The 25955-nt window shown below is 52.0% G+C and overlaps 1 protein-coding gene across 1 annotated transcript; it reads left to right on the top strand.

Moving 5' to 3' along the window:
• Nucleotides 1-15094: 15094 nt before the first annotated feature.
• PCK1 (phosphoenolpyruvate carboxykinase 1) lies at nt 15095-20112 on the top strand. Its single transcript, XM_027086905.1, has 9 exons — nt 15095-15513; nt 16011-16192; nt 16666-16869; nt 16992-17179; nt 17394-17556; nt 18175-18399; nt 18499-18630; nt 19017-19112; nt 19563-20112. The coding sequence occupies exons 1-9, from the start codon at nt 15095-15097 to the stop codon at nt 20015-20017; spliced, it is 2064 nt and encodes a 687-aa protein (XP_026942706.1). The 3' UTR covers nt 20018-20112.
• The last annotated feature ends 5843 nt before the right edge of the window (nt 20113-25955 follow it).

The raw sequence follows: 25955 nt of genomic DNA, 5'->3' as shown, positions 1-25955 counted from the left end.
ATTCCTGTTTATCTCTCCTGACCTTATTCAAAGCGACTTGAACATGTTAAGTACAGCTCTCGATCTGGTTAAACTGATGGCTCTAAGTGGAAAAACAAGACTGTCAACTTGGAGCTGTAGATAAGGCCGTTTTCCGGGGACGTGAGGAGACCAGGCTTTACCTGCAACTGACATCTGAAAGTTAAAGGTGGAGGGGGCTGGTGGGGGGGAAGGAAAGAAAGGCAAAGGAGTTATGTTACCGGCGGTAAAGGTTAGAAATGAATCACAAGATCAGGGTAGGAAACCGAGTAATAAAATAAGTGCATAATAGTGGGTTGCCAGGCAGACAGTGGGCTAATACTGAAGTGACAGTTGAATACAGCTGAGGGGCTCAGCAAGGGAAGAGTGGGCGAGATGGAAAAACAAACGAAGAAATCCTAAAAGCCAACACAGAGGGGAAGAGCAGTCTGTCACTTTGTCTTAGGAGAAATTAAGAAGCCTGACAAATTATAAGTGTACTTTCCCTGGGAAACATGATCAGACAATCTGAGATTGGCGCTCCTGGCGGGGTGGTGCGTGGCACGGTGGGGTCCTGTGGGTTGACCTCTCTGACTCGGCACAGGGACGGTCGGGACTTGATGAGGTTTGCAGGTGTCAGTGAGGCGCCAGAGTGGGAGCAGGGTGATGTTTGGGGGTTTCGCTGGATCTCCTTGATTCTTCTGTTCAGAAAGAGAATAGCAGACAAAGGTAAAGACACGTAACGTTACCGGGGGCCCGTGTACCCATCCGTGGGCTGCCATGCATTCCGCCCTTTGATTTTCCCCGTGACCCTGTGCAGTTAGAACTATTCTTATCCCCCTGTTCCAGACGAGGACCCTGGGGCAGCTTTGCTCGGTCGCACACAGCAAGGACCCTGTGCTTCTAACCTCCCTGGCGTCTGTGTCCCTCCCCGGCGTCCTCTGGAGCCACGGCGTCAACGGTTAGACGTACCTCTCCCAGGCAGGGCCGGAAGGAGGGCTTTTCAGGGACCACCTAGACTTGGATGACATGGATTTCACTTGTCCTGTCACCATAGAGGAAATGGACAGGGCCATTCTGAACATTTGCTCTCCTTTGCAGTTGGGTGTCTTCTTCTTCTCTCCATTGGCAATGGCTTCGCCAGGCTCTCGGAATAACACCTTGGCAAGAGTGTGCCTCAGTGCGTCTCGGGAACAAGCTGCACGGAAACCCTCCACACTCCACACCGGCCTCTGCCCAGCCAGCCTGCAGAGCCGGCCGCGGCCTGCGCTTCAGGCGGGCCTCAGGTGTACGGGGCAGCTCAGCTCAGCGTTCAGACGAGGGTGGGGTCTTGGAAGGCTGGGGCTCCTCCCCCTGTCTCTCTCCAGCCCACGCAGAGTCAGGCAACCACTCTCAGCCACCGTGGACCTCTGCAGACTAAGAAGGGATTCAGTCTCATTCTAGAAGGTTCTCTCCCGTTCTCAAATGTTATGACCAAATGAAGAAAGAAAGGCTGACTTTGAAATCAATGCCTCGACAGGGCAAGGCGGAGAAAGTTTCTAGTGGACGGCCCAGGCCTAGCTAATGTTCCGTGAAAGTAGTGGAAGGCATCATTTGTTTTCAGAGTGTAATTTTATTGTATCTTAATGCAACGAAGGTAAGAGAAATTCCCTATTATTTTATAATAACCCTATCATTTTTATAATACCATACTATTATAATAACCGTTTCACTGCAAGTGATGAGTATGTAATTGCATTTCTTATATATTAGTATATTATAATTTACCACCACAAACTTGGCTCTTTTTTCCCCTTAAGTTTTTATATTTTCGCTATTGAAAAGCTTCTAAAGATTTTCTGAAGTGGCTCATTCAGGCTTATACTGCAGACTTTCTGCTACAAATCTTCTGCCATCATCTCTCTTTTCAGATGGTAAACTACTCTGAAAGGTTTAATGAATAAATGAATAAATGAATAATGACCAGAGAAAGGTCTGGGTAAGGCAGTGCGTGTTTGGGGTGCCTGGCTGACATTTTGTGAATGGTGACGATCTTATGATCTTATGATAAAAGATGAACTTAAGCCCCTCCCCGCCATCCCAACTCTCCTTCCTGACTCCTAAGAGTTTTCCCTGGCGTGGTTATGTAAATGTGCAGAGCATGAGGGAAATTATTACCTAATTTCAAAAACAAATGAATCACCAGTATAAGGGGCGATTCTGCCTCACGCTTTTATGTCTACGGTGACTCATGACGGTGCTGCGTTTGCAAAGAGATGGAGTTTGGAGCATGTTTGCATGCCTGCCGGAGGTCATTGCGTTCCTCCCTTTAGCCGTGTGGATGCAGGATGCCTATCCCCCGCCCACTGCCCTCCACCAAGAACTCAGATGTGCAGAGATTCCCGACAGGGCCCCGGGGTGTCGGGACAGGACAGGTGTGCGGGCCCGTCCGGCACTTGGCAGGATGTGGCGCGTCCCTGGTCCCCATGCAGTAAATGCCATTCATGCTTCTGTCGTTTTGTAACAACCCCATAAGCTCCACACGTTTCCAAAGGCAGCCCGGTGGCCAGGGGTGGTGAGGGTCCTGCCCCCGGCGGAGAATGCGTTTGAGACGGTGAGGTTCTGCTAAGCTCTCGTAGATGCTGTGTGCACGGGCACCTAAATGCTCGTCTGCGTCTCCTCTGTTGAACACGTGGCCAACTTAAAATCGATCATCTAATTTAGTGCTGCCCTTATTTATTCCTGGCAAGACACTTGTTTGAGGTTTTCGTATTTTGTTTACTCAAAGAATTCTTGTACAAATAGGCTCTGAGGTCTCAGGAAAGGAGAGAGGTAAAGTACTTCATACAAATCAAACCCGGAGGCTTCTTGATCTGCTTGGAAGTCCAAACAAGATGCAACAGTGGCAGAAGTGGGAGGCCCAGGCGAGGCCCCCAGGGCTCCCCCTGTTGCATCGAGGGGGACATTTACTTCTGACTGACTTTTCCGTAGCCCAGTGTTACGACTCCAAACCCCCATCCTTAAACCCAATGTTGTAACCCGGAAGTAGATGGCTCTCAGAGCTGGGCACATCTTAACCAAGCTCACGAGACTGTTGTTCAAAACAAGAACACTGGGCTTCCCTGGTGGCGCAGCGGTTGAGGGTCCGCCTGCCGATGCAGGGGACGCGGGTTCGTGCCCCGGTCCGGGAGGATCCCACATGCCGCGGAGCAGCTGGGCCCGTGAGCCATGGCCGCTGAGCCTGCGCGTCTGGAGCTGTGCTCCGCAACGAGAGAGGCCACAACAGTGAGAGGCCCGCGAACCGCAAAAAAAAAAAAAACAAGAGCACCAACATGCTGACCTGCAATGAGACCAGAGCTGTGCTGGGACTGAACTCCTGGCATCTATGACCTGCAAGGCCTTCAGAAACCAAATCATAGTCTCATGGTGCTCAAGACTATAGAACTCAAGCAAAGAGGTCGGTTAGGTTAAACGGAGTTTACCTTCTCATGCAGCAAGTAGCCCTGAGCATTTACCACGGTCAAGGCTGGGACACAGTCCCGATCAAGGCTGACAAGGTGTTTGTCCGGCACGGAGCTCACCACATTTGAATCAGGGAACCTGAAGTTTAACCCATAGACAGATAAGGACACTAATGTCAAAGAGTAATAAATGCCAGGAAGGAAACACGCCTGGGGACAGTGTGCTGGGGGTTGCTTGGAAAGGCTGAGCCCCAAGTGACAGGGAGGCCCAGCCACCCACAAGCCAGGGGCAGTGCTCCAGGCAGAAGGAAGAGCATGTGCAAAGGCCCTGAGGTAGGAACAAAGGTGGCTCAAGGACGTGACCAAGTTTAACTCACAAAAAGGAAGCTGATTTTGGAGTTCTGAGGGCGGACCACAATCTGATACAGAGGGTTGGGTAAGCAGATGGAGCAGGTTACAAAAAAACAATGCACTGACATTTCTGGGATTCTTCTGGTTGCTGTGTGGACCGTCCCACACCCGTCTCACCCCTCACATCAGTTAGCACAATGTCTGGCCTCGTGAGTTGCGCTCCAGTATGTGTCAGTAAATGTCCCAGGCACTGCAGAAAGGGAAGGAGCAGCATGGGCCAACCCCAAACAAATAAATGCCTTTCTGTTAAAACGTGAGTGCCTGCAGCCAGAGATAGTAAAGGCCATTTCCCCGAGATGACCTGTCCACGCCACGATGTACCGTGGAGACTTAGATTTCATCTCTGACTTAGACTTTTTTTTTTTTTTTTTGCGGTAAGCGGGTCTTTCACTGTTGTGGCCTCTCCCGTTGCGGAGCACAGGCTCCGGACGCACAGGCTCAGCGGCCATGGCTCACGGGCCCAGCCGCTCCGCGGCATGTGGGATCTTCCCGGACCGGGGCACGAACCCGCGTCCCCTGCATCGGCAGGCGGACTCTCAACCACTGCGCCACCAGGGAAGCCCTAGACTTTTTTTTTTTTAAAGGAAAAACATATGTCATATGCAACTTTTTTTTGACATGACAATACCTGTAATAATTAGATACATAAAGAACAATGAAACAGCAAGCGTTTCTAAGTATATTTTGAGCGGTTATTATCTACCATCAGTGCCTTTCAAATGTCACTTTGTCGAGGGTTCCTCTGTCGCAAAGCAGGAAACTTTCTTGCTGTTCTTCTTTAAAGTAGTTGGGAGTATTTTAAATCTCTGTGTCGAACTATGCAAGTCACTGCAGAGTTAAAGTGCTCCAAACCTTTATTTTGAAAAGCCCAAATGATGCCCATCAGATCAGCGGGAACATTCCCTTTTCAGAATTTAGCACGTGCTTCTGGAAATGTCAGATGTGCTCTCATTTAAATAATGTGACATCTCACAAGAAGACATCTGATGAGCATTGCATTCAGTTGTTAAAAGTACAACAAAGAAAGTCCAAGAAGTTCCCCCCCCCCCCCCGCTGAAATTTATCATTAATAATTCACATGAGCTACTTTGTGTGGACGCCTACTGAATGTGATTGAATTTCTCTTTCTCTCTCTGCAAATGGAGGCTGTGAAGGACTCATTTGAACGGAAGGGACACCTGAAATTTTCACCTGAAAGGAAGAAAGATGAAGCATTACAGTTACTCAGCTAGGCTTCACGCACTCAAAACGTATGCAAAAATGTCTAAACACAGAAGTGCTTGAGATACATCTTCAAATACAGATATTTTCAAAACGTGTAGTGACCCCCAACACGGGAACTTTTCACTTACCGCCATGGGCCAACTCACAGAAAATCCCAGCTCGCTCGTTTGCAACTCATCACGTTTTTTACGGGTGTGCACAGGGTTCAGAATGCTCGTGCATCTCTTGTGACTTTGAACCTGGAAGTTGTAGTTTGCTGAACAGAAGTAAACACGAGCCCCCGAAGGACCGGTCCATGGCGACCGTCTTGTTCCCAAGATGCCACAGGCCCAGGAAGACAAACGCTGGCCTGAATACAGCTTGGGTTGGTGCAGTGGGTCAATGGGAGGGGTACCAGGGAGCTGTTTCTGGGCCTGGTATTCACCTTTTCCTTTTCCTTTTCTTCTGCTCCCCACCCTTGGTCAAAAATATGGAGGCTCGACTCGAATGAAGAGCTCAGGGAGCAAAAGGCAGACCTCGGTGCCAGGTGAAGTTTTGAGACAGGTGGCTCACCCTTGCCCATGGACTAGCCCCTGGCACCCATAGCATCAGGGGCCAACAGCCTTCCCAGCGCCGAATGAGATCAGGGATGGGAAACAATTAAGAAAACTTTGCTAGCATAGCCCCCTAGCCTAGGAAACGGCTCTCTGAAGGAGACACTGTCCTCTCTCGGAGGAAGTCGAGGCAGGTCGGCCTGAGTCACCGAGCATCTTTGTGGTGCAGCCGGTGACACAGAGTGCACTGGGGAGGGGAAGTGTAATGGCTGCCATGCTTCCTCTCGCCAGGCTTAAATTAATTTCTTCATGTGTTCTCGTTCGTTAACAGTGATGGATAGAGTGAAGATATTATTAATAAAAATTAGGTAACCAGCCTGGGAATGGACTTTTGTTCGTGCCTCAGCACTTAGCAAAGGGCAAGTGTAAAAAGGATATTTTCAGCAGCTTGTGATGGGAACGAGTCGGGCCAGGTGGAAGACGATTCCAGCCATTTATCAAAGCTGTCAAGACGCGTCTCCCACCAGAGGTGTTTACCAATATTCACAATGAGCTCCTGCGTGCTGCTCATAGGAGCCCGGTCGGCCGTAACTCAGGACTTTGAAAACGACTCGGGTTATTTAGTGCCTCTATTTGATCGAATGTGCGTCCGTCCTGTGGTTCCTGATGCTCCTAATTATGAGAAGGCACTGTGGAACTTCTGGAAAGGTAAACAGCTGCTCAGAAAGCCTGCTCAGAAAAATGTCTGCCTGGCTATAGCTTCGAATGAGCCCAGGCAGAACGTGCTCCGGGGAGCGGATGATGCCGGGGAAACGGCAGCATCAGGAGTGAAAAATGAGCTGGTTATTCCACACACGTGATAACATAAATCTGATTCAAGGAACTGAGAGAGAAGAGTAGACAGGAGAGCATATGGAAGAAGTTAAGTAAAAACCCGAGGTGGTACTGCCGTTACTCCATGAGGGGGTGGATGCGTTGATGGGGTGTATTTATTGCCTGCACCCTGTACTTGGTACTTAGTCACTGTCGCCGAGGGGGGCTCTGCGCCGCTGTGTGTAGAACTTGTCTTCCAGCTGCGTTTATTTAGCGGTTGTTTGCTGTGTGCCTGCTGTGTGCCAGGCATGGTTTAAGGTGCAGAGTTTGCTGAAAGGATTGAGAACACAGACTCCTAGAAGTCAGGAATTTTGCGTTTGCTTTTTTGTCCCTTCATAAGCCCACAAGGATGTTTATTTGGGTTACCAAGTATGACCGGGGCTACCCTCTGATGTAAGTTCTGTAATAATCCTCACTTGACAGATGAGGGAACTGAGGAAGCATAGAAAGGGTATGACTTGAGGAGGGCCACATGGTCCAGATACGAACGGGAGCCTCGGCCTCCGGCGTCCATGCTGTCGGCTACGACACTGCTCTGCCCCCAAAAGGACACCATAGGCCCCGCCTGCAGATTGAAATACTGAACCAATCCCTGTTTCCGATCACCGGAATGGTCAAAGAGGGGCCACTGCTCAGTGAGGTTGGCCCACGTCTGTACATATAGAAGCTGGTGCCTGAAAGCCCGGACTTCTCATGGCCTTCCAACCCTGGAGCAGTGGGCCCTGCCGCTTGGAGAGAGGACCCACAGGGGCTTGTGTGCGGAGGCCAGCCCCTGAGACAGACGTCCGTGCCCTAGACCCTGCTGGTCCTGGCCAGGTCAGCCCCCAACAAGGCAGAGAAGGATTGAGAAAGAGGCCTGTTGCGTCACACCTTCCTTGCACCAAGCCAGGGAAAGAAAACTTGCCTAACCTCGGCTTTCGGCAGAGCTGCAGGATGGAGTTCTGCCTGACTGAAAATTAAAGAATGCCAGAGACATAAGCAGGGCAGAGGTCTCCCCAGCCCCTGCTTCCCATTTTCCCGGCTGAAACACCAACGAATCTTCCCCATCTGTGTTGGCCTGTGATTCTAGGTACCCACGACAGATTTCTCACCCCCTTGCCAATTTTATCTTTTCTTGAAATATCCGAAACACCAAAATGAAAGTTTCTTTCCACGTTTACCATTTATTTTACTTGGTTGCCTCTTCCAAGCAGCACAGACTAGTTTAGGCAAAGGGGCTCGTGGGCTGGCATCTTTTTCCATCAGACTCTGTGGTCATTGTTCAAACAGGGTTTTCTGCGTGTGGGTAGAAGGGCTCTGACTTGGTACTAGGATATGAGAGCAGCATCCTGAGGGGCCTCCGTTTCCTCTGTATTTCAATTTGCAAGTATTTTAGGGTATTACGGCTAAGTTAGATGCCCCAGTCCCTGATGAGACATGCTGGCTGGACCCCGATCCTGGGGGATGTGTCCTGAGTACCAGTGCTGTGAATCCCACCTCCCACCCTTGGGAGAGGAGCTGAGAGTGTGAGATTTACTGAGTTTTAGGAATTATCCCCAGCACGGATCGGAAAAGACATTTTTGTTCTGAGCCGCAACACTGCAGGCATGAGGAAGAACTTGCTTCGTTACCAGGGAGCTCTAGGAAAGAGAGCGTTCAGTTCCCGAGCGATTATCGTTATTTCCGATAGAGTTAACTGCTCTGCAAAGTGGATCCATTTTCTCGCTGCAAGATAAGTGCGTTGGATTGGTTTTTTTTGGTAACTATGCAATTAGTTCTTCTTGCCCCGTGCTTTGCCTGATGGTGCTGTCTTTTCTCTGTGAGTGTGCTTGGAACGGTGTTTGGCGGTGAATCTGTTCTCACTCTGCTGCACACACTCTGGGAAAATGGACTTGCTTACCCCGTAGCACCTGAAATCGAGGGCACTGTGAGTCGGAAGGACCGGCTCAGTTTAGAGATAAGGAAACTGAGACTGTAGAGGGTAAGGGACCGATCCAGGGACGCTCAGTAACGATGGCACAAGCATTTTCAAAGACCTCCTGGAGCCACACCACCCAGCTAACGCCCTCCACACTGCAAGTCATGTGAAAACACACAGGAGTAGAAAACTGGTGGGGGACGGGTGGGTGTGCTGGAGACCCGCCTGCCTCCTAGAGTGGCCTTCAGGTGAGCGCCCCTCCCCCCCACACAACATACCTGCTCCCACACTGGGCCATTGTCCCACATCTTGCACATAAAAGACGGCACTACATAATCTTTTTTTGGTTTTTTAACTGAGGTGAAATTCATAGCATGAAATCAACCATTTTGGAATGGAATGGAAAAAAAAAAGGTCATGAAGAACCTAGGGGCAGGACAGGAATAAAGACACAGACATAGAGAATGGACTTGAGGACACGGGGAGGGGGAAGGGTAAGCTGGGACGAAGCGAGAGAGTGGCATGGACGTATATACACTACCAAATGTAAAATAGACAGCTAGTGGGAAGCAGCCGCATAGCACAGGGAGATCAGCTCGGTGCTTTGTGACCGCCTAGAGGGGTGGGATAGGGAGTGTGCGAGGGAGACGCAAGAGGGAAGAGATGTGGGGATATATGTATATGTAAAGCTGATTAACTTTGTTATACAGCAGAAACTAACACAACAATGGAAAGCAATTATACTCCAATAAAGATGTTAAAAAAAAATAAGCCGTTTTAAAGTGTAAAATTCAGTGGCATTTCGTACGTTCACAATGTGATGCAACCACCACCTCTATCCGGTTCCAGAACTTTCATCACCCCTGAGGGAGACCCCCAACCCATTAAGCTGGATTAACATCACCTTTTAAGGACCCTTTCAATTATATGATTCTGTGGCTTTAAAATAGGAACTCAACTCATTCAACTCTGTAGAAAACAAACACACGAACAAACAACAACAACAAAAACCCTCCACGCTTCAGAGACTTTTAAGATTTCCCCATAAAAGTAGAACATCTAAATATTTGTCCCTAACAAACACAGCCGGGGTGGGTGACTGGGATTGCCAGGGGCAGGTGGTGCTGCACAGATCATTACACGACTGAACAGTGTTTTCCTGCCGTTGGAAACTTCCACACCTGGGCCAGTTGGTGCCCACGGGGTAGCATCCCTGGCAATGGACACCCAGAGGTGATTTGCGCACATACTTTTGGCTTCAGGACAAGATATGGGACTTACATTGTTAGTTTCTTATCACCTTCTGGAAAACTGCTGTCCCTTTGATCTTTACCAGGAAAGGGGCATGCTGACCTACGAATTCAGATTCCTGAACTGAGGGGCATTTTTGTGGTCATTCCCTGGGTGTCATGAGCCTCTCCATCACCCCCATTGATGGTGGGGTGGAGTGGGGAGGTCTCGGGCTTGCAGTTGACAGCCCTTGCTTGGGAAAATGGCTTATTTGCCCTCTCTGGGTCTCAGCGGTTCCACCCCTCCAATGAAAGAATTGGTTGTGAGTGGTGAATTTCCAGTGTTTTCTGAAACTCCTTGTTCAAACAGAGATCCAATGTGGCAGTCTAATATAATACTCACCACGGGTGAAGTCAGAGACGCTGCGGGTGAGGAAGGCTCTGAGCACATCTCACCTGGCCATTCCCCCTTCCTTCTCCGGGAGGCTCAGAGGGTTGCCCCCATATCCCTCAGAGCACAGGATGGAAACCACAGATCCTGGCTGTACAGGAACTGCAAGCACTGGTGTTGATGGTCTCTGGAATTTTAATTTTATTGGCCTCAAGGTAACCATTGACCAATGGATGTCAACCAAACTGTCCTCAGAATCCTCTGGGAGACGCCACCCAAGTGCATGGCTTTGTTTTCCATTGCTTATCTGGAATGGAGCTATTCCTCACCCCTCGCCTCAACTGCTCATTCGTCCTGGCCCTGCCCTGGTTTCCATGTTGCCCTCCTGATGGCTCCATCCACGCAGGCATCCCGTAGGCTTTTCAAAGTCTTTCTCCCTCACTCCTCAGGACCCTGGGGACAGCTAGCTGCAGCTTAGGACAACAGAAAATGTGTATGTGACCTCAGGAAGGTGTAGGGAAGATGATACCTTTAGGTTTGAAACTATTTTTTTTTTTAGTGTCTGGTGTTTCTCCTTTCAACAAAGAGGTTTTGTATGTGGACTCAACTCCTTAGATGTTTCTTCAAAAGAAGAGCAACTTTGTTCATTAGGACATATGTGCTTAAGTGGCCCCAGGAAAGCTGGGGCTGGGGGTCCCTGCTGTGTTTGCAAATGCAGAAACGACAAATGCAACTCACAGGGTGGGCTGGCCAGAGGTGGCCACCCACCCTCCCCAGCCACCTTGGAGTGTGTTGAAAAATCCATGAGGGGGTTTGACTGAAGGTCCTCAGGGATTCCAGCAGCAGGGTGACAGTAGAGCTGCCCTTGCAGGTCCCTGTGGAAACCAATGGCTGGTACTCAGTTCTGAGACTTACTTACAACTAAGCCCGTGGGTAAATGGGGAAGACGCAGTGTCACTGGTCAGCCCTTTGAAGACATTGCTCAGTGAGTCCCCTTTGGAGCAGGGAGTCTCCAAGGACAGGGGCAGACTGGAGCCCTAAGACATCATCAACAGAGGGATTAGGGAACTTTGCCTGTGAGTCCTCAAAACCCTAGCTTCTCTCTGTATCACTCTTTTCTTCTAGAGAACTCAGTACTTTTAGGTAAATCTGGGTCCAATGTTTACTTTTAACATTTTGACAAGGGACACTTGCAAAGGAATAGTACCATCCTTCCATCATGTACATGTGCGTAAGGGGACAGTTGGATGACTCACGGCTCCTACATTTTAACTGAACCAACTTGTTCTCTCCAGGAGACTCAGAATGTAAAAACCTTGTCAGTGTTGGTAGCATGTGGAACTGCGCATAAATTCTAGTTTCTCCTTTTTGTTTTTAATCTAGGTACTCTTCAAGGGAATCTAACCTCTTGTTATGGAGCAAGGGCTCCTGTGCCCATGGTGTAGAAAGCCAAACTCTGACAGCTGGTGTTTGCAGCACAGTAAGGGTATTTTTTTGCAGGGCACCAAGCAAGGGAGTGGGAGACAAGCCTCAGACCTACTCCCTCTTGGTCTTTGAGTTGGGGGTGTTTTTAAAGGGGAAGAGCAAAGAAACAGAGATTAACCATCGTTTTGTGACATTTCCTACTCATAGTTTCAGGGGTCAGGATTCTCTGGCCTACGACTCTCCGGCCAGGTGGTCCATGGCTCAGGGTCTGTGAGCTCACCCTGCTCTGGAGAAACAACCTGAGTTTGTATGTTAGTGATGAGACCTACGGCAGCACCTTCAGTGCGTTGATGCTACCGATGATGACAGCAGTCTTAGTCATCTGATTCTGGTTGATTAGTGTTCAGTTAGCATAGGATTGTGGTCAGAGGAGACAAGAAAGGGAATAAAGTTTTGGATAGAGAGATTAGTCCTAAAGTCGGTAAGGGGGGCTCAGTTTCAATCCCCACTCTTGTTTTAACTTTTCCCAAATGTTTGAGGGAACAGGGTGATGACCACTCTGGCCTACTTCCTGCTGAAATGAGGCATAGTCCTACCTTAACTGGAGGAATGAAAAAGGAGGAGGGCTTCCCTGGTAGCGCAGTGGTTAAGAATCCGCCTGCCAATGCAGGGCACATGGGTTCGAGCCCTGGTCCAGGAAGATCCCACATGCCACGGAGCAACTAAGCCCGTGCGCCATAACTACTGAGCTTGCGCTTTAGAGCTGGTGAGCCACAACTGCTGAGCCCACGTGCCACAACTACTGAAGCCCGCGCGCCTGGAGCCCGTGCTCCGCAACAGGAGAAGCCACCGCAATGAGAAGCCTGTGCACCTCAACTAGGAGTAAGCCCCTGCTCACCACAACTAGGGAAAGCCCGCTCACAGCAACAAAGACCCAACACAGCCAGAATAAATTTAAAAAATAAAATAATTTTTTTTAAAATGTAAAGAATCATAAAAAAAAATAGTCTAAGAAAAAAATGGAAAATTATTTAAAAAAAAAGTTTTCGGCCCGCACCCTTGTGCCGGTTGCTCACCCATAGACATCTTCCAATCCCCAAACCATTCCTTCACGACAAGCCTAAAATATTGCCTAGGGGTGCCGATGCTTGGTCCAGAAGGGGATTCTCCAGCCAGATCCCCAGGCCAAAGGGACCTGGGCTGCTGCGGGATCTGCAAAGGAGAAGCCGCGCACCAGCAGAGGGTCCGCAGCCCATTGGCACTGATCGTTATCAAGGGAGGTGCAGAAAGCCAAACTCTGACAGCGGGTGTTTGCAGCGAAGTCAGGGTTTATCTGCAGGGCTCCAGGCAAGGAGATGGGAGACGAGCCTCAGATCCACTCCATCTTGGTCTTTGAGTCGGGGGTGTTTTAAAGGGGAGGAACAAAGAAATGGGATTAATCATTGTCTTGTGACATTTCTGTGACATTTCTTAATCGTAGTTTCAGGGCTCAGGATTCTCTGATATGTGACTCTCTGGCCAGGTGGTCCATGGCTCGGGGGTCTGTGAGCTCACACTGCCCTAGAGAAACAACCCGCGTTTGTAAGTTAGCGATGAGATCTAGAGCGGCAGCTTCCGTGCGTTAGTGATGTTATGACATCAATGTTCTCAGTCATCTAATGCTGGTTGATTAGTGTTCAGTTAGCAGAGCATGGAGTTCAGAGGTGACGAGAAAGGGATTGAGGTCAGAGAGCAAGGGAACAGTTTTGGATAGAGCGATTAACCATAAACTCAGTAAGGGGACTCGATTCTGGGGGGACTTGGTTTAACTATTACAGTTTTTACTGGCAAAATGGGAATCTCTACCCACTCAGGGAGATCAGCCATACTGGTGTAAACGTGTGTCCTGTGTATGTACGGTTGTGCCTTTGAATGGCTAATTTCACGGATATCAGATGCTGAGGAAGTGTCCCCAGTGACGGAGCATCACATCGTGGTTGAAATTAGACAGGACACTCACTTCTGTGTGGCTGATAGCATCATTAAGAATGAATTCCAGTGACCATCTCGGCAAATGACTTTAAACAGAGACATCTCCTGTCGTACTTATACTGAAAGATTCGGCTGGCTGAATTAAAAAGCTGAGTAAATGAAACCTAGCGATGGGCTGACAGTTTGGGTGGAAGTTGGTGACACATGCACACCCAGCGCGGCAGTGGAAGCAAAGCCCCGCAGGATGGTCCTCCAAGTACTCCCGGTCTGAGATCGTCGTTCCCGATGCCTCGTGATGGTCACGGCGCCTTGCAGACACAGTCCCGGAGCCATCTCAGCTCACCCTCCACGGGGGAGGCGGGCAACTCCCCACCGCCCTCCTCTGGGGAGGGGGCGCCCACTCAGCTGTGGAGCTGGCTGGGGGGGGGGGCGTCGGGCCTTGGCCCCGTTCTCCCGACTTCTCACCTAGTGTTCTCGACACTGGCCAGCAGCTCCATAGGTCATTAAATTCGACTGACGTTCTGACGGCTTGCAAAGCAGATTCTTTGCAGCTGTTATAAAGGTCTCATTGCTCAAGTGTAATCTAGCAAAACCAGCCCCCTCCACTCCCCGGACGCTAAGATTTGCAAGGGCGACAAAAAGTGTATAGTCGACTCCAGAAATAACTGCACCCAGCCGGAACTCCTCGGACAATACATGGAAGGTTCCAGAAGGGGCAAAGGTTCCTCACAAGGGGCAGTCCGGTGTGCCGCTCTGGAGCCCAGTGGCTCCTGTTCCAACCCTCCCTCTGCCACCCACCAGCCCCGCATTGGGGAGTAGCCGCTGGGCCCCCTGTGCCTCAGTGTCCTTGTCTGTACACAGACTGTTCGTGGGCGCCACCTCAGATGGTGGCAAGGAGTTAAGTCGATACAAAGAGCCTACAACAGTGCTCTGCACTTATTCATTCAGCGCCTACCGTGTGCCAGGAACTGTGCATACAAAACAGGGAGAAAATAGGCAGAAATCCCTGCCCTCGCGGAGTTTCTTTCTATTTGGAGTGAGGGCAGGGGGCGCACCATGGACACTCTATAAGGTTAATCACCCCTAATTAGGTCAGACAATTGCCAACAGCCGCACACCATCCCGTTGCATTTGGGGGTGTTCTTCCCGTTGGCCTTTGACTGTGGGGTGATACCTCACCACTGTCTCATTCTGCCAACCAGCAGCGGTCCGTACACAAGACGTACTGCCAAAAGCCCTGAGGTCCCCCCAAGCCGGTGCTCTGTCCCACCTGCCTGTCAGAGGGAGGGCCTGTGTTTTGCATCAGCAGGGGACTGGGTCAGAGTTTCGTCAATCAGCAGTTGTGTAAGGCTTTGCTATGGCTGGGCCAGGGGCCGGAGGCCTCCAGCACACATTAACAACTATCTGTTCAATGATTATCTCCCTGGGGGTTATTGTGGTGAGCCGGTCCAAAGCATAACTGACCGTGGCCGTGATCCAAAGACCAGCCCCTGACGTCAGAGATGAGCCTCCTTGGGTGTGGCTGAGGGGCTGGACCTCTGTCCTTCATGGAATTTAAAGCCAGGAAGTTCTGCCCCCAAACACCAGACAGGGCCTTCCCACTGGGAACACACACTCACCCGCGGGAAGAGCCTTGAAAGAGACCTTTGGGTCCCTGATCCAGATCGTCCAAAGAGAAGAAAGGTAGGTAGAGCTGTTCGTTTATGTCTCTCACAAACTGCAGTGCTAACAGGAACTGGCTTTCTTTTCTCCTCCCAGCCCCGACTGTCTGGCGAGGTGCAACCCGGACAAGGCGCGTGGAGTTGGGGGGCCTCCGTGGTGGTTTTTGTTCAGGAAGCCTGTGCTTTTTCTATGGCAGGAAACTTGGCGCCCGTGCCCCTCAGCCCAGCCCCGCAGAGATGCCTCCCCAGCTCTCAGGTGGTCTCAGCTGCTCAGCCAGAGTTGTCCAGGGCACCCTGGACAGCCTGCCCCAGGCCGTGAGAGAGTTCGTGGAGAGCAACGCCAAGCTGTGCTGGCCCGACCAGATCCACATCTGCAACGGCTCTGAGGATGAGAACCGGCAGCTGCTGGGCCGCATGGAGGAGGAGGGTGTGATCAAGAGGCTGAGGAAGTACGACAACTGGTGAGCACAGCCTCGGGCCCTTCCGCACCGCCCAGGGTGCAGGTGGGGAAGTGGTGGAGGAGGGCCTTGGGCAGGGCGGGGCCGGGGCTGTGTGGTTTGCAGACTCTTGAAAAGCTTAGGAAAAGAGCCAGAACCACAGAAACTTAATTTTATGACGTTCGCAGAGCAGCCCAAGTCGTCAAAGAGGGGGCGCATGCGAACGCTGTCTGCAAACTAGGTCCCCGATCCAAAGGAAGGTCGGACAGGCCCTGTCCTAACAGACTAGCTCCTGGTCTGGTGTGTGTCTCCCTGACTGTGTCCCCGGCGGCACGGCTGTGTCCACATTGCCGGAGCCTCACTAGCGCGCTGGGCACCGGCCAGGTGTGGGAAGAAAGTGATGATGAACAACTGGTCCCTTCGTGAATGGCGCGGGGCTGAGGGCGTCCAGGGCGCAGGTGCCGTGCAGAGAAGCAGCGCTTCCTCTCCAGTCCTCACCTGTGTAGTTTTGCTTTTTGCAGCTGGTTGGCTCTCACTGACCCCAGGGATGTGGCCAGAATTGAAAGCAAGACGGTCATCATTACTCAAGAGCAAAGAGATACGGTGCCCATCCCCAAAACCGGCCTCAGCCAGCTGGGTCGCTGGATGTCCGAGGAGGATTTTGAGAAAGCGTTCAATGCCCGATTTCCAGGGTGCATGAAAGGTGAGTGAAACGTTTATTTGAGCAAAATGTCAGCAAACCTTTTCTTATTGCGTCTGCCCTGATGTTACTCGTCATAGAACCTTTTCTTATTGCGTCTGCCCTAATGTTACTCGTCATAGAAACTCCCCCGGCCCCAGAGAGCCTTACATTCCACATGTGAACTTGGCCGCATATTGAAAATGTACGTCTCAGTTCTGGTTTTATAGACTGTCTTATGCGACCAGAAAAACGCTTTCTACACATGTGGACTTAAGATAGCTTGGTGGAACCCAATTGCACATTTATGAAAACTCTTTGATTTTGGAGTTCTGGCCACTTTTCAGTGGACTCTGCTAACTCGGGGGCACTGGTGGCAAGCAAGGCGTGATGTTGTCAGAGGGGGAATCTTGAGAAGGGTCCGCCGAGGGAAACAGTGGTGGTTGTTTGTGAGTCCGGGGTCATTTCTCACCGCTTCCCACCCACCGGCCCCGCAGGTCGCACCATGTACGTCATCCCATTCAGCATGGGGCCCCTGGGCTCGCCTCTGTCCAGGATCGGCATTGAGCTGACGGATTCGCCCTACGTGGTGGCCAGCATGCGCATCATGACGCGAATGGGCACGCCCGTCCTGGAAGCGCTGGGGAACGGGGAGTTTGTCAAATGCCTCCATTCCGTGGGGTGCCCTTTGCCTTTACAAAGTAAGCATATTGTTTCAAAATCAAAAGCTAGAACTGAAAAAAAACAAACAGCAAAAAGCAAGCTTCGGCTTAAACCCAGGCGGGGACGGTGCACACTGATGTGGGCGTGTCCTCCCGTGCAGAGCCTTTGGTTAACAACTGGGCCTGCAACCCGGAGATGACACTCATCGCCCACCTGCCCGACCGCAGAGAAATCATCTCCTTCGGGAGTGGGTACGGCGGGAACTCGCTCCTTGGGAAGAAGTGCTTTGCTCTCAGGATGGCCAGCCGGCTGGCCAAGGAGGAGGGGTGGCTGGCAGAGCACATGCTGGTAAGAAGCAGGAAATTCTAACTGCGCGCTGTAGAGGGTCGGGCAGAGGAGGGGAAGTGGCGAACCCCTACCGCTTCAGAGTTCCGACCGTGCTCCAAGGACAGGTCTAGAAATTCCATCAGTAACGATGATGGAGACACCCTCCCAGACTAAAGCGTGCACCTCTGGGGCAGAAAGGAACGAAGTGCTTAAGGAGAAATCTTGCCTCCGACAGATTCTGGGCATAACCAACCCCAAGGGCCAGAAGAAGTACTTCGCGGCTGCCTTTCCCAGCGCCTGCGGGAAGACCAACCTGGCCATGATGAACCCCACCCTCCCAGGGTGGAAAGTAGAGTGTGTGGGGGATGACATCGCCTGGATGAAATTTGACCAACAAGGTGACTCTTTTAGGCCCAAGTGTTGATGATAATAATTGAACCTAAGTGAAGTTTTGGCTTTCAGAACGTACCAAATTCTCTTAAATCCACAGTGTTTGGATTTTTAATTCAGTTATTTCAGTTCTTGCCAAAGCTCAGACAGATGTATTCCATCAGCATTCTTTAATCTCATATCAAATCTGGATTGAAATGGGACCCTATATTGCTGTTTGTTTGTATAATAAATTGATTAAAATAGCTTGCTGGGGGACTTCCCTGGCGGTCCAATGGTTAAGACTTCACCTTCCAGTGCAAGGGGTACAGGTTTGATCCCTGGTTGGAGAGCTAAGATCCCACCTGCCTTCGGGCCAAAAACCCAAAATATAAAACAGAAGCAATATTGTAACAAATTCAATAAAGACTAAAAAAAAAAAAAAAGCTTGGTGGGAAACTGGTGTGGAAGAAAGAATCAGAGTTGACTGATAATGCTGGGATGAAAAAAGAGAAATAGATTCTAGGCAGGAGGATAAAAATAAAAGACTTGAGAATTTGGTACAGAAATTAGCCTGGCGAGATATAAGAATATATGTTATGCTTTGCTTGGTATTTACTTCTACTACCTGGTTTAAAACTTTCCAGGTAACTTGCGGGCCATCAACCCAGAGAACGGGTTTTTTGGTGTCGCTCCTGGAACCTCTGTGAAGACAAACCCCAATGCCATCAAGACCATCCAGAGGAACACCATCTTCACCAACGTGGCCGAGACCAGCGATGGGGGCGTTTACTGGGAAGGCATTGACCAGCCACTGGCCCCGGGCATCAAGCTCATTTCCTGGAAGGGCAAGGAGTGGGACCCCAAGGATGGTAAGCGCCCCCCGCCCCCCCTGGGAGGCCTGGGGCCCCAGCCCATGGGCGTGTGTGTCGGGCCAGACGCTCAGGGCCTCTCCTCTCTTGCTGCTGTAGGGGAGCCTTGCGCCCACCCCAACTCGCGGTTCTGCACCCCTGCCAGCCAGTGCCCCATCATTGACCCTGACTGGGAGTCTCCGGATGGCGTGCCCATCGAGGCCATCATCTTCGGGGGGCGCCGACCTGTTGGTGAGGCTCCCCTGCATTCGGGCTGGGGACCAGAGGACGTGGCACACTCTCCCCTTTGCCGTGACCTTGTCGGAGGGTGTCAGGGATGCAGAGCTTCCTTTCCCAGACGGCAGGGTAATGAGCAAGCCCCAGGCTAGAACGTAATTTCTGGCCACCTGGAACTTCTGGATCCTTGGTCCTGTGATGCCGCCCCCAGATTGACTTCGGCTGCGTGGCCTCCTGCTGTAACTTGACGTGGCGGCATCTGCCCTTAGCTCTGGGGATGCAGAATTAGCTCAGTTAGAAAGACAGCACACAGCTGTGTCTTTCCATTTGTGAGATGGCATTGCCGGCCGAGGGGTCTCGGTGTCAAGGCCTGTAAAGAACGTTTCTTTCTCCTGCTAAAGGTGTCCCTCTGGTCTATGAGGCTCTCAGCTGGCAGCATGGCGTGTTTGTGGGTGCGGCCATGAGATCGGAGGCCACGGCAGCGGCAGAACACAAGGGTGAGTCCGGCCAGAATCTGGAGCCGCCGAGAAGGGAGATGGACTGCTCTGTCTCTGTGGCTCTCTGTCTCTGTCTCTGTCTCTGTGTCTCTGTGCCTCTTTGCCTCTGTGTCTCTCTCTCTCTCTGTGCCTCTCTGTCTCTGCATGTCTGTCTTTGTCTCTCTCTGGCTCTGTTTCTCCATCTCTGTCTCTGTGTCTCTGTCTCTGTGTTCCCTCTCTGTCTSTGTCTCCCTGTGTCTCTCTCTCTCTGTGCCTCTCTGTCTCTGCATGTCTGTCTTTGTCTCTCTCTGGCTCTGTTTATCTCTGTCTCTGTGTTCCCTCTCTGTCTCTGTCTCCCTGTGTCTCTCTCTGTGTAGAGAGGTAGAGAAAGCCAAGTGGCCGTGTCAACAGTAAACGTGCCAACAGCGTCCTCTGAGGCATCATTTACCAACAGAGCCCCTCTGTTAACAGGCAAAGTCATCATGCACGACCCCTTCGCCATGCGGCCCTTCTTCGGCTACAACTTCGGCCAGTACCTGGCGCACTGGCTCAGCATGGCCCAGCGCCCCGAGGCCAAGCTGCCCAAGATCTTCCACGTCAACTGGTTCCGGAAGGACAAGGCCGGCAGGTTCCTCTGGCCGGGCTTCGGCGAGAACTCCAGGGTGCTGGAGTGGATGTTCAACCGCGTTGGCGGGGAAGGGGGCGCCAAGCTCACGCCCATCGGCTACATCCCGGACGAGGACGCCCTGGACCTTCGGGGCCTGGGGGACGTCAGCGTGAAGGAGCTCTTCCACATCTCCAAGGAGTTCTGGGAGGAGGAGGTGGAAGACATCCAGAAGTACCTGGAGGGGCAGGTGAACGCCGACCTCCCCCACGAGATCGAGAGCGAGGTCCTGGCCCTGAAGCAAAGAATCAGCCAGATGTAGTCACACCCCAGACCTCACCTGGTCCTCCGCCTCCAATCCGTACAGTGCGAGAGAGAGAGCGAGAGAGAGAGAGAGAGAGAGAGAGAGAGGGAGAGAGAGAGAGAGAGAGGGAGAGAGAGGGAGAGAGAGAGAGAGAGAGGGAGAGAGAGAGAGAGAGAGAGAGAGAGAGAGCGAGAGAGCGAGAGAGAGAGAGAGAGAGAGGGAGGGATGGGGCTTCCTGAGTTCTCACTGCTTGCAGCACCGCAATGACCGCACCCAGAGGCCGATCGAAAGACACCCCTTAATTTTTCTGATAAGACCACAGCAGAGTAAGGCTAGTCACTAATGAGGCTGTGGAGGGAAATCTCGGCAGCTCCAGAGTCCACTATGCGATGCACCTTTGTTCAGCTTAGGGACCTCAGGCTCAGAGTCTTTTTTGTTCCTTCTCTTCCGCTGTATCAGTTAGCCGGAATGCACACAAGAAGATACTTGAGCTGTATATATGTGTATGTGTGTGTGTGTGTCTGTGTACTGTTGTCTAAAGCACATTTAATAACTCTGGAAAAATCTTGGGCAAGATTACCTACTAGTAGTTGCTAGAAAGCGATGTTGCTTTGTTATCAATGTGTGTGTTTAAATTATTTTTATATACCGTAGTTCCTTACCTCTACATGATTTCAACGTTTTCCCTTAACACTTCTTGGAACAAGAATCACAAAATAAACTTTTATAGAAAAGGTGGATTTGTTTGCTGTGTTTTTCTTATTTGAACCACCACAAACAGGGAACTCTGATGACGCCCTTTGTGATGGAATCCCCTGCAAAGAATCCCCTAACCCCTGACGGAGGGGTTAGGTGGGGTTGGAGGGGGCAGGACAGAGCCAGGTGGGGAGGTGTGAGCAGAGAGAATGCTACCCAGAGGTGACACGGTGCCACACTTTGGATTTTCTGAGTTAATCACTGGTTAGTGCCTAGAAGCCACTAGTTAGTGTCCTTGAACAATTCCACAAACCTTTCAGTGGTGGATCCTGTGTAACTGGAACGGGAACGTTTAAAATGTGCTTTTTGACAAAACCTTGGGTCTCGGCTTTCCACAAGAATTCTGTCGTGGCTAACTTCACAGGTTTTTGTCAATCAGTACTTTTTTTGAGCAATGCTTTTCTCCACCGTCATCCATAGGGGAAGAGAGTAGAGAGAAAAAGGTCCTTCAGAAGAAACAGCAAAAGGGCTCCCCAGGCGTTGACGGAGCGCCTTCTGTATACAGAGTGTCGTGCCACTGGTGGGCTCACGGTGGGCTGCCTCAAGCCCTCCGCTGGTCCCTCTGTTCCAGATGTTCGTTTATCGGGTCCTCCGGGCAACCCGAACGGACCACACGCTGGACGGGCCCGCGCATTCTGTGGACGCACAGGGCCTTCTCTGGTTGCCGTTCTCCTTTCTGGGCCGGCTCTCCCGCTCAGCACACCCCAGCCGTGCGTGTTCTCAGGGGGGTCAGGACACCTTGGCTTTGCTCTCTGCCGCAGCTCACAGACTCGCCGGTTCCCCAAAAGTCCTCTGTGCCTCGCAGGCACCATGTGGAAGGTCAAGCTGAGACCCCCCTATTTTATAGGTGGGGAGACCGAGGTCAGACGGGTCCGTCGGGGAGCCAGAGTTTCCTTCTCCTTTAAGGCGTTGAGAGCTGCCGGGGCTCTGCCCACAAAGTGTCAAGTTCTGATAGCAAAACCACTGACGGGAAAACCATTTAACTCAGTTAAACGCCATCTGCTGCATCAATTTAAATCAGTGGCTTTCAGACCTGTTTTTCCTTTTCGCTGCAGAACACTCGCTTGACATGTACTCTGACTCAGAAACCCAGCAGCGAAGGGAGACGCGACAGGAGGCTGGGTGGGTGTCGGGCCCCGGGCCCCCTGGCTTCCTTTCTTCCACCCCCTGAGGCAGTTCCTTGGACCCCTGAGAGGCACTTCCAGGATATAGCGTGGGCACCATTTTTAAAATGCATGCTCCCGGCCCCGGCTTCCTGTTCCAGGCCCTCGGTAGGCTTCATCCCTTTTCGAGTAAAGCCAGCCATCTCAGAATTCCCTGTGCACAGCATCACTCACCCAGCCAGCAGACTCTTATATGACCATGTTGCCACCTGGCCCAGGAAGCCTGGAGGACAGCCTGGAGGAGGTGCCTTAAACAGAGTAAGAGTTTTCAGGGAACCAAAAGGACTCAGCACTCACCATTGGCGCCTAAGTCAGTTTCCGAAAACAGTGCCCACTGTGTTCCACCTCGAGGTCCTAGTTTCTGTGCTGGGCCCTGTGGCCACAATCATCAGGACGCTATGGCTGACATTATAGTGTTCTGCCTGAGCCCGAGCCAGGCGGGAAGGCAGGTAAGGCCAAGGCCGTGTGCAGGTGGTCAGGCTGAGGCCCTGAGAGTGGCCCATTGGTCAGGTGGGATGGGAGTGAGAATGAAAACTCAGCCCCCCAGGTCCTGGTCAGCCCTCCCCACAGTACACACGAGTCCAAATCAACACAGGGACTGACGTTCTCTACTGGAATCCAGTGTAGGAGCTGCCCCCTGACCTCCATGGGTTCCCGGAGCCCTGCTGGGGTCTGGGTTAAAGACCAGAACACAGTAGGTACATAGCACATATTGAACCAGGACAACAGACCTGTCCCTATGTTCACCCGAGGTTCTGGGGGAGAATCCAGGGTAGCGGGGCAGGTGAGGGGGCGGGGCTGGGGGCTCTGGGAGTCGGGAATTGCAGGGCCCTGTCCCCTTCCTCCCTCTCTGCTTTGGCCCAGCCTAACCCGGAGTCCCCAGTCTGCCCCTGCTCTCGCCCCCCCGGGTGCCACACAGCACGTTCCTTCCCGAGCTTTAAGGCCACAGGCGGGGCCCTGGAGGCTCCTGGACCTGCTCCCCTGCCAGAGCGGTGACCTCACCTCTTCTTTGTCCTCACTGCCAGCAGTTGCAGCAACAAGGGACCGGGTTCCATCATCTGTGGGAAAGGGCGGGCTGCCTCATCCCTCCCTCCTGCACTCCTTCCTTTCCTCAGGGGTAGTAAATACTGGCGACCTTGGACACATCCCAGCTCTGCCTTTGGCCAGCAGCGTTACCTGACATGACACCCTGATCGATGCCGTGACACAATAAGACCTCTGCTGGAGTCCAAGGAGTATAAAGTGAAATAGCCCAGCTCAGCACAGGTGCTGGGGCCCAGAGGGTCTGGGTGTGAGTCCCACGCTACCTCTTCACAGCAGTGTGGCTTCAGGTGACCGCACAAAACTCTGAACCTCAGTTTCCTCAACTGTAAAATGGCCTCCACTCCAATCAGGGCTGACATTCGATACGGTGGGGTTGGAGGTGAGGAGCTGAAATCACCCCACACAGGCTGATGGGGAGCTGCTGCCCCAGCGCTCTGACTGCCCCTGGCTCACCCACCCCCAGTCTTCCCTCAGGACCCCCAGACCTCCGCACACAGCTGAGGGGCTCCCAAATCTGGGCTCAGGGTCCCCTCTGGGTGGTCATTGCTCCCACTGGCTTTTCAATATTTTGAACATCACTCCTGTCCTAGCCCCGCCTCAATGCTTTGACGCCACACAAATCCCCCAACTCAGAACTTTGCTGCAAACCGTGGAGCTTGGCCGGTGGAGAGGAAACCCTCTAACTGAGAAAACCCTGAGTGCTCTGACCTCCCTGCAATGGACTGAGATCAAGCTTCCTCCAGGGGGAAAACCGGGGCCCTGAGATGGAGGCAAGTTTCAGAGGGAGTGATATTAAAAATGTGACTTTTTCCTGCTTTTCTGAAGCTTTCCTTGAGTCTTTCTTGCACAGAAAGCTGAACAGAGTGGGACCCTTGGGAGATGCTCCACGCGGGCTCTTGTTAAGTATCACCTCCCGGGACCACAGCACGGGTGACAAGGACATTGACGCAGGCAGGGTGGCTGCGGTTCTGATTATTACAGAGCTGCTCCCACGCACGATGTTCTCTCTACCATCTGCCCGCCCCCCTCCACCCCAGAGCCCAGAGGTTTCTTTGATGCCACAGAGCCGGGATTCAGGGCTGCTACGGAGGAACGACAGACGTCACTGGTCCACAGTCACATCCGGGGTGGGGCCCAGAACACACGTCTGGCTGACAGCTGCCACATCTTTGCGCTGATGCTTGCTCCTGGGGGCTGGCTTGTCTGCCACCTGCTCGGCGCCGGGAGGCCCCCTGGTAGCTTGGTCTGTAAATGTGTGAATGCACACCAGACACGCCAGCCCCAAAGGCAGACCCTTTCTCCAGGCGAAGCCATTTTCAGCAAAATATGCTGTGAATATTTGCTCAGCCCAGGAAAATGACTTTAACTGCGTAATTAAACTCGATGTAGATGCTGCTTCCGGACGGAATGACTGGGGAGAAGTTGAGACCTCAGCTGTCCCTCTGCGTTTGCTGAATAGAGGGAGGGACTGCTTGTTTGCAGAGACTTTGCCCTGGTCCCTGTCTTTCCTCCGAGCGATGAGGGTGTTGAGAAAAGTCAGGGAGGATGGAGGAAGGGGCTTGGTGGCTGCTGGAGAGAGGAGGGAGAGGAAAATTCCCCAAATCAGAGAACCAGCAGCAAAGGGACCCCGCCTCTCAGACGGGATTTGCGCTGTGTGTTCCAAACGTTCTAAGGCACATCCCACCTTCCCCGGGTAACTGGTCACTTGAGCAAACGATCAGTACCCTGAAATGGGGGAAATGCACTAGATTGAATGAAGAAGAAAAGGTTGCATCTCAATCATTAATTAAACGCAGCATTCCTCACTAAGGTGACCACATAAATACACCCCTAAGTGGAAGAAGCTAGCCACAGAAGACACATGCATTGCGTGGTCCCAGTGATATGAAATGTCCGGAATAGGCAAATCCACAGACATAGAAAGTACATTTGTGGTTTCTGGGGGTCAGGGGTCAGAGGCCTTGGGGAGAGATTGCTAACGGGTGCAGAGTTTCTGATGAAAATGTTCTCAAATTAGATTGTGGTGAAGGTTGAACAATCCTGTGAATGTATTCAAAGCCACTAAATTGTGTATCGTAAGTGGGTGAATTTTATGGCAAGTGAATTAAAGCTCCATAGAGTGATGTGAAAAAAAGAATAAATACAATAAAAACAAGAGTCTGTCTTAACTTGCATTTGAAACCGGTTGTCCGCCAAAGGCTCTGAGTTGGAGGGCTGCGTTCGCCTTGTCAAAAAGGGAGATGAGGGGGTAGAGGGAGGCGGCAGGGGCAGAGGCAGCTCACTGGGACGCTCTCCCGGAGAGTATCAGGAAGACTCAGGGAAAATGGCAAAGGGACGGACTTGTTCATTATGGGGTTCAATGCCATTTAATGCGCACCTGTGACCCTCTTCCAATGATCCTGAGCGCTGTAAAAAGCATCTCTGCCCCTGGCAGAGGAGGAACAGGCCAGAAGCCTGCAGGAGTCATGGAGACCAGCGGGTGGCAGAGCTGAGACCTCAGAGTCCAGGTGTCGAGGGGCCTTCAGCAGAGGGAAAAATCCCAGAGTCAGGAGTCCATGGGCCCCAACCCAGCTCTGACGGTGGATCAGGAAATTTGCACAGTGGAAGAGAGGGCTCATGTCACCTCACAGGGGAGGGTCGAGATGCAGGTGCCCGGGACCCAGAGGCACCAGCCATGGCAGGAGGGCCCTCTCCCCTCCCTGGGAGCAGAAGCCTGTGGAATGGACTCCAGGTCAGGAAACGAGGATCCTGGGCAGCCAAGCGGCAGCCTTCTCCCCGAGGCTCAGTTTCCCCAGCCTCGCCCCCGGGAAGTCTCTCCCCCTCCAACCTGCCCTGACGTCAGAGTCGGAGGCCTTTTTGGCGGGACCCTTAGAACTGGGATTGAGTGAGCCCAGGCCCAGGTGTGGGGAGAGGGACAAGGTGGAGAGCGCGACTTCATGGACAGGAAGGCACGCTCTACCCACGGATAGCTCTGCTGGGCTCATGCAGCATGC

Source organism: Aethalodelphis obliquidens, unplaced genomic scaffold (assembly GCF_003676395.1).
Source record: "Aethalodelphis obliquidens isolate GAN/ISIS:26980383/991018 unplaced genomic scaffold, ASM367639v1 scaffold57, whole genome shotgun sequence".
In the NCBI taxonomy this organism is placed as follows: domain Eukaryota; kingdom Metazoa; phylum Chordata; class Mammalia; order Artiodactyla; family Delphinidae; genus Aethalodelphis; species Aethalodelphis obliquidens.
The sequence above is the reverse complement of the archived record's forward strand: the minus strand, read 5'-3'. Positions and strand labels throughout refer to the sequence as shown.